The sequence below is a fragment of the Canis aureus genome, chromosome 1 (assembly GCF_053574225.1).
Source record: "Canis aureus isolate CA01 chromosome 1, VMU_Caureus_v.1.0, whole genome shotgun sequence".
Lineage (NCBI taxonomy): Eukaryota > Metazoa > Chordata > Mammalia > Carnivora > Canidae > Canis > Canis aureus.
In genome coordinates, this window is record NC_135611.1 from 54,944,009 (window position 1) to 54,957,500 (window position 13,492).

At 45.9% G+C, this 13,492-nt stretch overlaps 1 protein-coding gene across 7 annotated transcripts in view; it reads right to left on the minus strand.

Annotated features, from left to right (window-relative positions):
- RPS6KA2 (ribosomal protein S6 kinase A2) overlaps positions 1 to 13,492 on the minus strand; it is a 344,859-nt gene that overhangs the window by 49,950 nt on the left and 281,417 nt on the right. For all 7 annotated transcript variants that reach the window (XM_077899684.1, XM_077899685.1, XM_077899688.1 and 4 more), the window contains 2 exons: positions 9,292 to 9,362; positions 5,878 to 5,966 (listed from right to left, as the gene is read on the minus strand). In XM_077899684.1, the coding sequence (XP_077755810.1) occupies positions 5,878 to 5,966; positions 9,292 to 9,362 (160 nt within the window). The remainder of the gene's footprint in view (positions 1 to 5,877; positions 5,967 to 9,291; positions 9,363 to 13,492) is intronic.

Sequence of the window (13,492 nt, forward strand, 5' to 3'; positions counted from 1 at the left end):
GCAGCGGTGGGGGGCGGGAAGGGGGATGCCCTCTGAGCCCCCTGAATGGCCGGGGGCTATTTGATGGCCAAGGGTAAGGTTCCCAGCAAATGGAAAGGACAGAAGGACCCAACTGCCTGTGCAGACCAAGACGCATCTATGCAATGTGATTTCCCTCCTTACGGCAGAGGATTTGGGGACAATTAGATTCAGTTACGTCCCCAGGGAAAGTCGTATGACTAATAATAATCCCAACTACAGTTTCTTCTTTATGCTGAGTCTGGACATCTTCTGTTGTGTATCCTCCAAGGGCGGGCCAACTGCTCCTGGAGGCTGCAGGACCCCCTTTGGGGATGATCTGAGGGGCAGTTTTTGGCCGCAGATGGGCCGACAGCCATGCCTCCTGGGGGCTCCGCTGGGCCGCTGGGCCAGGCTCTTCTAAGATGACATAAGCCCATACACTTAATGAGAGAAGCCAGCTTCCTCTCTCATCAGTGATTTAAACTAAATAACAAAATGATACTTTGGGTTAGAGAACTGTGACTTTTGTGACATTAAATTCTAAGACAAAAGAATAAATTATTTAGAAAATCACCTCCTTCTTCCAGAGCAGAGGGAGAGAAAATACGGATCCTCCCCAAGTGTCATTCACCAGGCGGCGCGTGGTGACAAATCCTCTCCAGCTAATGCACCGGTGTTTGAAAGGACAGTGACTTCCAGGCACAAGTCTTCAGGCGCCTCAGGAGACCAGTGTGACTCGCTTCTGGTCTCATGTGTGTTTCAGCAAACGGATGGGTCCGATGTCTTCATCCCTCTGTTCTGAGTCTGGGTCCCCGCGGGGACGTCTGGTGGGGTAGGACCCGCAGCCAGGCTCCCCTGGGCGGGAACGGGTGGCAGCCGGGGCTCCGCTGAGAGGGAACCGGGGATGGGGAGGAGGTGCCACGTCTGCTCCCCTCGCCAGCCTCTGATTTTCACACATGCTCGCACAGTCACAATTCACCACGTGCCCAGATCTCCGTCTGAGAACGACAGGGCAGGGACTGCACAGACCTTTGCAGCACAAACTCGGCACCGAAAGAGAAGTTTCAGCCGTGGGCAAGGTTCCTGGTGGAACACCCTGGACAGGGCCTCAGAGGGCAACCGCGCTGGCGTCCCCCTTCCCAGTGGGTGGAGAGACCCTGCGCTCCCTCCCGTTGAGTTCAGGACCCAGCAGGCCACCTTGATGCTTTCCTGTCAGGGAACGTAGGGCTCTCCAGACACAGGTCAAACACGGACTCTTTTTTGCAATGATCTCAGGAGAAGGTTTAACAATGTCTATTAAAATGCATCCCATAAAACGATAGTCTGTTTTGTTTTTCCCAGAGTCGCAGTGGATCGGTACTTGTGCATCAGATAACTTTTCTCTGTTCTGTCCCACAGCCAAGCAGGAGAGAACGACAATGGTCCAGTTAGTAGGAAGCAGTGCAGCCAAGAGGTGTAGACACGATCCCTCACCACAGATCTTGGGGCTCCGGTGATCTCTGCTTTTCATGGATTTGTCAGACACATTAAAGCATGTCCTGTGTGTCAGGCACTGTTCTAGCTCTTTAGGTTTTTCCAACCACACTGTGAAGGAGGTATTGCCATCACCCTCAATCCACGGATAGGGAAAGTGGCCCAGAGAGGTGCAGACATCTGCTCCAGGTCACTTCAGCAAGTAAGTGCCAGGCGGGATACGGTCCTGGCATTGCGACCCTCTGCCCTCTGCCCGGTGCTGCCACCCGGGGCTCCTCACAAACTCCCCTTCCCCGGTGCACACTTGCCAGTGTCCACATTCCTGCAAAGCTCTCTCTCCTTCCAGTGAGCTCCACCTTATACCTCTCTCTTTCTATTTGCCACTTCCTTGGCTAATGCTAGCATCTTCTGCTGTGCTAAAGGCCCTGTGAGAGCGAGGACCATGGTTTTGTTCCACTGTGTCACCAGAGCCAGAGCCTAGGAAGCACTGGGGAGCCCCATATGCATATGTATTATTTCTAGATTACATACCATATAGTCCCTCTCCTTCCTAACTAATGGGTCCCTAAGATCTGCTGAAAGGAGTGAGAAATAGGGTTTGAGGAGTTGGGGAAAGGTCGGCCAGGCACAGACCCTCCCTCAGGTCGGCTCACCCATTATCGAATACCTCCCGCAGCCGATCCTGGAGGTTGGCTAATAAGACAACCATTCCCAATCTCCTATTCCTTCTATCCTAATACTTATTTTCCCATGTTCCTTTTAGTTAGAAGCGCCAAGTGACAGTTTCTACTTAGCAAGAAGTAAAGAGAAGTCCCAGCGTTCTGGGAAAGCTTTGGCTTCCTGATAAAAGGGACAGATGCAGCTGCCCTCATCCATTTCCTCCTTTCAACTGAATGTGATGCCTGGAGCTGTGGCAGCCACTTTGTGATCACAAGGCACCACTCATGAAGATGAAAAGGCAATGTACTAAGGGTGGTAATAAAAAGATAAGCAGACCTGGGCTTTTGATAACTATAGTTTGGTTGCCGAGCCAACGCTTACAATCCTCTACGGCCATATGACTTGTTACTGCAAGAAAAATAAACTGCACTTTAAAGAATTAAATCATTGGGTAAAATCATTTTAAGTTGCTTAAGCGTTTTGTACTTTGCAACTACAAGTAATTCTTATGGACACACCTCTCTCATAAGCAAATCTAAGTGTCTCCTTTTCCCTACCTTGAAGCACTGTTGTGCAGGTTTCAATGAGATAATGATTTTCTTAGTGCAGTGCTCCATGCACACTACCGTTCTCTCCAGGGGGACCGAGGCCCGGGAAGAGAAGTGAGCTGTTCAGCTGGTTGGTTAAAGAACCGATGGGGCAGCGGAGTGGGAGAGCTGACCTCCCCCCTGCCTCCCGGGCTGTGCAGAGAGGCTGTGCCCATGCTGGCTGGGGGTAGAGCACTTGGGAAGGAGTTACAGAATGAAATACAGGGGCGTCCAGGTGTTGGAACCCGGCATCTGGAAGACTGACAAAACAAGACAGGGACTCTGCCTGTGTGGGCTTGGTGGGGGACGGGGGAGAAGGGGAAGGGGCTCGTAAAGGAGTAGAAATGACCTGCAGCGATGTTTCTGGGCACTCCAGGCTCTGAGGCAGGTGCTCTGTGGGTTAAGACCTGCCAAGCCGCAATACAGGCTGGCCTTGGACAGGGAGGGATTATTTCGGGGCCACTTCCACAGAGACGGAGACATTAATGAAAGGTCATCAATTAATTCATGATGAGGAGAGTCACATCAGAAATAGAAAAACAGTTATGGTCTTTGTGACTCTTAGAGATAAATACAAGGGGGTGACGTTGAACACACTGAGCTGAGGGACATGTTTACTGCTTGGTTCCAGGTCTTAAAATGCGCTGTAACAGTTAAGAAGTCTGTGCACCTTGTCCCCAGAAAGCACAGTGACCAAGGAGACGGTCTGCTATCTTGGGGAGGCCCCCAGGCCAGGTGACAGGGGATTGACAAAATCACAAGACAATTCCAGGATGGAGGTCAGACGTGGGGCCCTTTACTCCCTGTCTGTGTTCCTGGGGTCGAGTGCTCCCACTGTCCCTGTAACCCTCCCCATCGCAGGACATGTGACATGAGGGCCTTGCCTGTGGGAGCCCCGGGATGAATATGGGGAGGCCGTCGATTCGAGGAGGTTCTCCCGAGCTGGTATTTGTGTGTGGAGGTGCACATGGCGCACACAGCGCACAGGGCCAGGAAACGTGCAAGCGGCGTTTCCTAACGCAGGGGTGTGGTGCAGGCATCTATAGGAGCAGTGCCTCTCTGATGGAGCCAGGACGAGGGCCCATCACGACTCCTGGCTGGTGTCTTTGGGGCCCATCTGGGACTTCACTGTGGTGCCCAGTGACAACAAGGTGGAGGGAATTCTGTGAGGCCCTCAAGGTTCCTCAAGACTGAAAACCAGACCTATACACCCCACCCCAGCCCTTGCATGTCAGCATGGTGTAAACCCGGCTCTGGAGCCTGGCATGCACCCCCTCCCAGACCTCCAGGCTCTCTGCTGTCCCCACTGGCACCTGCCGGCTCAGCAGCCCAGTGACCAGAGCTGCTGTCCTGAGAGGGCCTTTGGCAGAATGAGGAGTGCCTGCCCTTAGTGTCTGACCTCTGGGGCTCTGTTAGGGGCGCCCCTTAAGATGTGTGCAATTATCATGCTGGCGGGTCTTTAATAAAAGTCATTTGATGAAAAAAAAAAAAAGTCATTTGATGATGGTCATTTTGGCAGTCACCATCTGGGGGCCTGTGCCAGGGTGTCAGGCGCTGGGTGTCAGGGGCTGGGTCCATGTGGGGCTCTCCACACTTGCTTGCAGACACCTACTGTGTTTTAAAATGGGTACAGGTCCCCCCACGGGATGCGTTTAGACTCTGCAGCAACTCATCTATGCAACTAGATAGATCCTGGGCATCTTTCCAGCCAGGATTGACAGAGCAGTGGGTCTAGTAGGGGTGAGTGGTGGGGGGGAACTGTTCCCAGGGGCAACTCTAGACATAGCTCAGCTTGCTATGGCTTGGGGAGGGAGGCATCTAGGGAGAGGGCAGGGTTGCTGCCAAACATCCTATGGCACGAGACAGTCTTCTGCAAGAAAGAATTACCCAGCTGAGATGTCCCCTGTGCCCTGGTGGAGACACCTGGTGAAAGCTTGTCCCATTTATTTATTTCTATTTCTTAAAAGATTTATTTATTTATTTATTTGAGAGAACGTGTATGAGACAGAGTGAGCTGAATGGGCGATTGGGTGGGGAGGGGCAGAGGAAGAAGCAAACTCTCTGCTGAGCAGGGAGCCTGACCTTGGGGCTCCATCCCAGGACCCCGGGATCATGACCTGATCCAAAGGCAGATGCTTCAATGACTAAGCCAACCAGGTGCCCCCCGCCCCTCCATTTACCCTCATCTAAATGGCTGCCCTTAGGCCTGGTATGGATGTGCCATAATTTACCTAATGGTGTCCTTACTGATCGACATTTACCTTATTTCCAGGTCTTCGCAAAAAAGAGAGATTATCAATAAGCATTTTTTATACATGTAACTTATACACTGGATAGCCTTCTGGAAGTAAAATTTCTTGGTATAGAGTTGTATACAGTTTAAAGTGTTGATGGGTTTTGCCAAAGTGTTAAAATGTTGCACCATCTGCTCTCTGGAGGACTTCAGGGAATAGGAGGGCCCGCCTATTCCACTCTGCTCTCTAGTGTTTGCTGCCATTGGGCAGAAAGACGGAGCCTTATCTCATTGCCCTCCAGCTCCGCACGCAGCTGGCACCATGTGGGGCACCTGCTCCCGCCCTGATGGATCTACCTCGTCAGTGGTCTCGTGTCACTACACTGGGCACGCACACCAGCGCCGGTGACAATGAGGAATGAAAACCCACGCATGGACAAGGGCGATTCAGCAGCTGTGTGACCTAGGGGAGGTCTATACAACACTTCATTTGTGGGAGAAGCACCACTGAAAAGCATCTAGGGGAAACCTTTTGTAAAGAATTATTCTGAAAATGGGTTAGTACTTAGTTAACACTCATGTAAATCTTGATTTTAAAACAGGTTGACATTTATTAACTAAAGAGGGATTAAATAAGAAGCAGCTTTCAGCTGTTTTGTCCTGTTTATGAGGTTCTAAAAGGCAAGTAAAATGAGTAGAAAAAAGTGTTACCATTTTGTGTAAAAATAGTGACTTTCAGAAAATAGCTTACAATATCTGCCAGGGACTGTGTTTTGGGGATCCATATATCTGGGACATGGGAGAGTATTTGCACCCCTGGCAAGACCTTTGCTTTCAGTGAACTTGGACAAACGTGTAGCCAGACAAAAGCATAGCGGGGTGGGGAAGCAGCGCCTACAGTCCCTGGGGTGTGCGGGCTCTTACCAAGTCGGTTGCACGGGTTCCGTTTGAAGAGGGCTCTCAGCAGACTCTGGGCTTCCATGCTGAGGAACTGCGGCATGCCCAGCTTGGCTCTGAAAAGCACAGGTGTGGTGTGAAATGACAAGGACAACCAGAGTTTTCTCTGGCACTTGAGGATCCTGCTTGGTCAGCATCGACAGACAGATCGAATCAATGTGACCCAGGGCAGCAGCACCCAAGCTTTTTGGTCTTAGGGCTCTTTTGCACTTTAGAAATTATTTAGGCCATCAAAGAGCTTCTGTTTATGTGGGTTATATGGCAGACATTTTTATAATAGCTTTTTAACAATTTGCTTAAAAAATAATACAAACATTAAAAATAAATAATAAAAATCCCATTAATAGAAGTAACATTTTTAATGCAACTGAACTCTGTTTTCCAAAATAACAACCAAAGCTTTGGCTTGAAGAGTGCTACTGTTTACATTTTGGGAATCTCTTCTGGGTTAGATGAAAGCCAGCCAGATGTCTTTTTTTTTTTTTAAGACGGATTTATTTATCAGAGAGAGAGAGAGAGAACACACGCAGGGGTTGGGGAGAGGGAGAGAGAAACTTCAGCATACTCTATGCTGAATGTGGAGCCCAATGTGGGACTTGATCCCAGGGCCCTGAGATCATGACCTGAGTTGAAACCAAGAGTCCATCACTCAACTGATGGAGCCACCGGGCGCCCCGATAGCCAGATACTCTTACTCACCTCTGTGTTCAATCTGTTGCAATACTATGAAGAAAATCTGGGACTTCAGAGAACTAGAACAAATAAGCCTAAATTTGTGTGGAACCACAAAAGACCTCAAATTGCCAAAGCAATCTTGAAAAAGAACAAAGCTGGAGGCATCACAATTCCAGATTTCAAGTTATATTACAAAGTGGTAGTGATCAAGATAGTCTGGTACTGTCACAAAAACGGACACATAGATCAATGGAACAGAATAGAAAACCCACAAATAACCCCCCAATTATATGGCCAATTAATCTTCAACAAAGCAGGAAAGAGTATCCAATGGGAAAAAGACAGTCTCTGCAACAAATGGTGTTGGGAACACTGGGCAGCCACATGCAGAAGATTGAGGCTGGATCATTTTCTTACACCATATGCAAAAATAAACTCAGAATGGATGAAAGACCTAAATGTGAGACCTGAAACCATCAAAACCCTTGAAGAGAGCATCTATATCAGCCCTAGCAACATTTTTCTAGATACATCTGCTCAGGCAAGGAAAATAAAAGCAAAAGTAAACTATTGAGACTACATCAGAATAAAAGTCTTCTGCACAGTGAAGGAAAAAAACCAACAAAACTAAAAGGCAACCTACTGAATTGGAGAAGATATCTGTGACTGACTATCTGATAAAGGGTTAGTATCCAAAATATATAAAGAACAGATACAAATCACCATCCCCCAAACAAATAATCCAATGAAAAAAATGGGCAGAAGACATGAACAGACATGTCTCCAAAGAAGACACCAAGATGTGGACAGACACATAAAAAGATGCTCAACAGCACTCATCATCAAGGAAAGAAATCGAAACTATAATGAGATGTCACCTCACACTTGTCAGAAAGACTAAACCCCAAAACATAAGAAACAACAAGTGTTGGCAAGGATGTGGAGGATGTGGAGAAAGGGGAACCCTCTTACACTGTTGGTGGGAATGCAAACTGGTGTAGCCACCTTAGTAAACAGTATGGAGTCCTCAGAAAGTTAAAAATAGAGCTACCCTATGATCCAGCAGTGATACTAACAGGTATTTGCCCAAAGAATACAAAAACAGTCATTCAAAGGGATATATGCACCCCAATGTTTATAGCAGCAATGTCCACAACAGACAAACTATGGAAGGGGCCCAAGTGTTCATTGACTGATAAATGGCTGACAAAGACGTAGTGTATATATATATGTACATATATAGTGGAATATTACTTAGCCATAAAAACAATGAAATCTTGCCATTTGCAAAGGCTTGAACGGAGCTAGAGAGTATTATGCTGAGTGAGGTAAGTCAATCAGAGAAAGACAAATACTATATGATCTCACTCATATGTAGAATTTAAGAAATGAAGCAAATGAGCAAAGAAAAAACAGAGAGAGACAAACCAAGAAACGGACTCTTAACTCTAGAGAACAAACTGATGTTGCCAGAGGGGAGGTAGGTAGGGAGATGGGGGAAATAAGCAAAGGGGATTAAAGAGGACACTTATCATGATGAAAAAAAAAATCCAGTAATCTAACTTCTTCAAATAACTGCAAAAAAAAAAAAAAAATCTGGTAAAGGAGGAGCTTCCAAGCTCCCAGGAGGGTCTTAGGTCTCCAGAGGTCCTCAGATCATGCTTTAGGATCCATGGGGCAACAGTTTGGTGCTGCTCCTTCAGAAATGTTCAGTCACTCCTGGAACAAGTAAAGATCTTGTTCCCCCTTAAAATTAAGAGAAAGAGGGGTAACCAAGGCAAAAATAACAGACTGTAGCCATAGATATGTCACCCACAATGAAGGTAATCTGATACCAGAAGACACTGAGCAAATCCTATGAGGTTTCCTCCACTAATTCCTCTCCTTTCATTTATACAATGGTGTAATCTACAAAAACGTAAGCTTTTTAGAGGACTCTCACTTTCATAAAAGTGACCTGTCCATCTGCAGCATTTGAGAAAGCTGATTGTGAGGACCAGCTGCTTTATGGCTTGTCCTTCAGGTGCAGGAAGTCCATGCCCTTGTCTAGCAGGGGACCTCAATTTGGAGCTGAGATCCACCTGTTCCACAGCCACTTCCCCATTCCCAGCAATGCTCCTGTTTTCTCCTCCCAGATGTCTCCCTTCTGACATCGTGCTTAGATGGAGCCTGCTAACATTTAAGGGCTTATAGCAAGACGCTGGGTGTAGACTTATTTCTAGGATCCTAAGAGCAAAATCCATTTGCATGGTAAATGATTCTTCGTGAGAACTGAACAGAAAATTTGTATTCGGTCACATGGGTAACTTTGATTCCTGCCAGGGTCAGGCAGAAGAGCATGGGTACCCACACGAACGGGGGTCAAGAGATAGAAAAAGAAAGGGAACTCCCACTCTAGTGTTCTCTCTGCAGTCCCTCAAATCTGTAGTTTGTGAAGGTCATCATCAATCATCACATCGAAAATCCCTGTCATTGGACATCATATGCAATTTTCACTGATGGAAAATGTTATCTGTGGTGCAAGACTTGTCAGGATCACCTGGCGATCCCATTCACTCTCCATTGTAATTAAAATGCCCAGAATGTTTATTATGGTTATTGCTAATGCCTACTTAATGATCTAGGTTTCCACGACTGAAGGTATTGATATCAGAAGGTGCTAACGAGTATTGGATGGATCTCCAAGGGTAGGTGTTTTGTACTCACTTGAGGATGAGGGCCATGGTCTCCTTTCTGTCCTTCCCCTGGAACGGCAGAGATCCCGTGAGCATCTCAAACTGCGGAATAACAAAGAACAGGGAGAGCAAGTGTTCAGACCTACCGGATCTAATAGCAGAGAGTCCCAGATGGGCAACATGCAACCACAGTTCATTCATCCATTCAAAATCCTGACCCATCAAGCACAGGTGCTGTCCAACATGGTTTGAGTACATCAGTGAGCAGAATGGCCTCATGGAGCTCCAAGTTCACTGGGGAGGTGGACAGGTGATAAACACAGGAAGTATTGGACTGCAGCAAGAGGTGCTGCATATCGTGGACACACAAAGAGGGGCACGAAGGGAATGGCAGTTGGGCTGGACACCTTCTACGAGGTTATTTGAGGACCCTGTCCTTCTCTGGTGGGTGCTATGGAGGGGGCCAGGACAGAATGACTTCAGTCCATCTACAACATCTGGTAAAAACACGATGGCCCCAATAACATCTCCAATACAGGCTGCCTCACACTGAAATAATAAGTGGACCTTTGCCAGGATGGCCTCTGTGATAAAGACAGGATTGAGGGTCAGCCTTCCCTGAGCATGGATTTCTCTCATGCAAAAGCCCTGAGGACACAGGCTCTGGAGGCAGTGGCCTGAAATCCCAGGGTACTACCACAAAATCATGCACACCCAACCCCTTCTGAAGAAAGGTACTAGGGCAGCAGTGCCACCAAACCCTGTCCTTGAAAATAGGAAACTGAATCTAGCTGACATGGGCCACAGCATTGATCCCAGTCTGTGTCTTCGTGTCATTTCAGATTACTGTTGAACCTTGAACGACACAGGTGTGAACACCATGGGTGTGAAATACCCACTTACATGTGGATCTTTTTCCAATAAATATGGTACTATACTGTAAATGTATTTTCTCTTATGATTTTAATAACACTTTCTTTTCTCTAGCTTACTTTATTGTAAGAATACAGTTTGGAATACATGTACAAAATGCAGGTTAATCTACTGTTTATGATATCCTAAGGCTTCTGGTCGACACCAGGCTATTATTAGTTAATTTTGAGGGGAGTCAAAAGTTATATATGGATTTTTTGATGACCTTCAGGGGTCAGCGCTCCTTATCCCTGTGTTGGTCAAGGATCAACTGTCTAAGAAAACAGCCTTGGTGCAGGACTTTGTATGATCTTATTAAATTGGACTTAGTTTTGATTTTGACTCTACTGTCTCTATCCCTTTAAAATTTATCCTACAGTATTTTTCCTCTGCATTATGAAAATCTTGGGAAATACATCAAAGTAGAAAGACCAAAGTAATGATCCATAATCCCATTATCCAAAGAAAGCCACAATCAACATTTGTGATTTTCTTCTACTACATTCTTGAAGCTGTTTTTTTTAAAAACACAGATAATGGTTTTATATACTCACCATTCACAGAATATAAAAACTTCTCATGCTGATTATAAACTCTTCATAATATCACTTTATATATGGATTTACCAAAATATGTTTATTTATTGTTGGACACTTAAAACATTTCCAATTTTCTGCTATTATAAGTAATATTGAAATGCACAAAAAAGCTTTCCTAAGAGTGGCTGCACCAGTTCACATTCCCACCAACAGTGTAAGAGGGTTCCCTTTTCTCCGCATCCTCTCCAACATTTGTGGTTTCCTGCCTTGTTAATTTTCCCCATTCTCACTGGTGTGAGGTGGTATCTCATTGTGGTTTTGATTTGTATTTCCCTGATGGCCAGTGATGCGGAGCATTTTCTCATGTGCTTGTTGGCCATGTGTATGTATTCTTTGGTGAAATTTCTGTTCATGTCTTTTGCTCATTTTATGTTTGGATTGTTTGTTTCTTGGGTGTTGAGTTTAATAACTTCTTTATAGATCTTGGATACTAGCCCTTTATCTGATTTTTCATTTGCAAATATCTTCTCCCATTCTGTAGGTTGTCTTTTAGTTTTGTTGACTGTTTCTTTTGCTGTGCGGAAGCTTTTTATACTATATGCTGGCAAATAGAACTCTAATAAAAATATAAAATATAAAAAAAAAGCTTTCCTAAGATTTGGAGTTATCCTTATGATGCACTCACTACCAGCAGTGAAATTACAAACTTAAAGAAATGAATGTAGTTAAGCCTTTATTAATATTCTTGGTTTGCTTTCTGAAAGTAAAATTTTAAAAGGATTTTAACAATTCCAGCCTGTCGAGGTGTTTGAAGGCTGCGCTACTACACTCGCACGGTAAGGGCTCACAGAACAGACCGCCTGTGATCAATTAAGACATGAGTCATAAACACCAGAAGTAAGAGAGTCCCTAAGAGAATCTGAAAGTAGACAAACATAACTAAATTGAAAAGTAGAATGCTCTGAAATATGAGCTGTTTATCTGACAGAACAGGATGAAAGTTTATAATCATGGAAACTAAAATATCTCTTAAGATAGAATCACATTGGCAAAGACCATTCTCTCCCTATTTTGGTTCTATCCTCTTTACCCTCTCTCCTTTCTTTCTTGAGTCCACTATGAATGAAATTCCATTTCAAGGAAAAACATTTTAGGCCATGTGAAATAAGAAAGCTATTAATCATTGCTATAAAGGTGGTGCCCATCCTAAACTCTGTGCATCATGTAACTATTGATTATGGATCAACCAGCAACGGGCACACATTTGCTTAGTGATTACATCTTAGCTTTGACTACGACTCCCGGGATCCACATCCTTTGTGTTTCTCTCCCTCCAGCCTGCTCTTCCTTCTACATTGTCCTTCTCCATGCAACACAGTAGGAAGAGCTGAACCATTTATGAACACCCAACACTGGCGTACATGAGTGTTCAATAAATGCTGCTTGGTAATGAAGATGATAGTGGTGGTGGTGATGACGGTGAGGCTATGTATTTCCTCAACCCATATATGTCTCTCTATTTTGTTTGGCTTCACTTCCCGCCCCTCTAAGGGTTCCCTTTCTATCACCTGTGGACAAAGGAGATCATTTTAGTATTACTGTTCTCAAAAAGAAATTTCTCAGTACTTAAGTATCTCATTAAATCAGGGCATTACTAGTGAGCTTTCCTGGGACATTATACATAGTAAGAGTTTTGGTCTGGTGTTGAACAATACTGAGACTGACCAAGGTTTCCAGGGAAAACTAATATAAGCCATGGTTTGCCTTGGGTTCTCATACTCTGGCACATGGGCTGGGGGTACCCCAACCGATGCATTCAAAGTCAGCACCAAGGTAGGCTGTGGAAATGTACAGAGGGAACCCAAAGAGACTCAGGTTAGCTTCACTGGGAGCAGTTATGAAATTTCGAGAAAGATAAATATTTTGATGTGTCTAAAGCAGTGGTTCTCAACTGGGGCATCTTTGTCCCCTAGGGGATATCTCCTGATGTCTGGGACAGCTTTGATGGTCAGGAGAGATGGGAAGTGTTGGTGCCAGTGACGTCTACTGAGTAGAGGCCAGTGATGCTACTTCCCACCCTACAGTGCACAGGACAACCTCCATCCAAAGAATTGTCCAGTCTCAAACCTCAACAGTGCTGGAGTTGAAAGACCTGTCTGACGGACATCTAATGAACCCAAAGAGAGTGGCCAGCCCTGGGGCACAGACACGACACCACCACTGAAGGAGCCTGAGAGGTGCTGCGAGCAGTGGAACTAGATGGTTCTCCACAAGGGAGACACTTCACAGCAGGGAACCTATGATTCAGGTTCATCTGGTTGATCAATATTCTTAAAGAAGAACTCAAGAGCAAGTTACATCATAATCTGAAAACAGACAAGCACAAATCCTACAATGAAATAGACTATATGACCTGGTAGCAGTACCTGGGGCCGGGCACACAAGGCTGGGTTTTGCTCAGCAGGTGCATGTATGTTTGTGTGTAGGTGTGTCAAGGTGCATGGGGCATGGACCAGTCCACATCTCCCGGTGCACCACCCCTGCTCTGAGCATGTGAAGCTACGCTGATCTGCTTCCCTCAGCAGCCTCAGGGGTAGGTGTGGGTCTCCCTGTCCCTTCCCAGGGTGGCAACTGAGCCCTGAGCTGGCTACATGTGCTGCAGCAGTGTCTGAGCAATTTACACAGACACCTGTGTATGAGCTCCCACACATGCTCAGTGCTGGTGAAGAACGGGAAAAGTATCTCCGATAGTCTCACATATGATACCGGAGCATTCAGAAA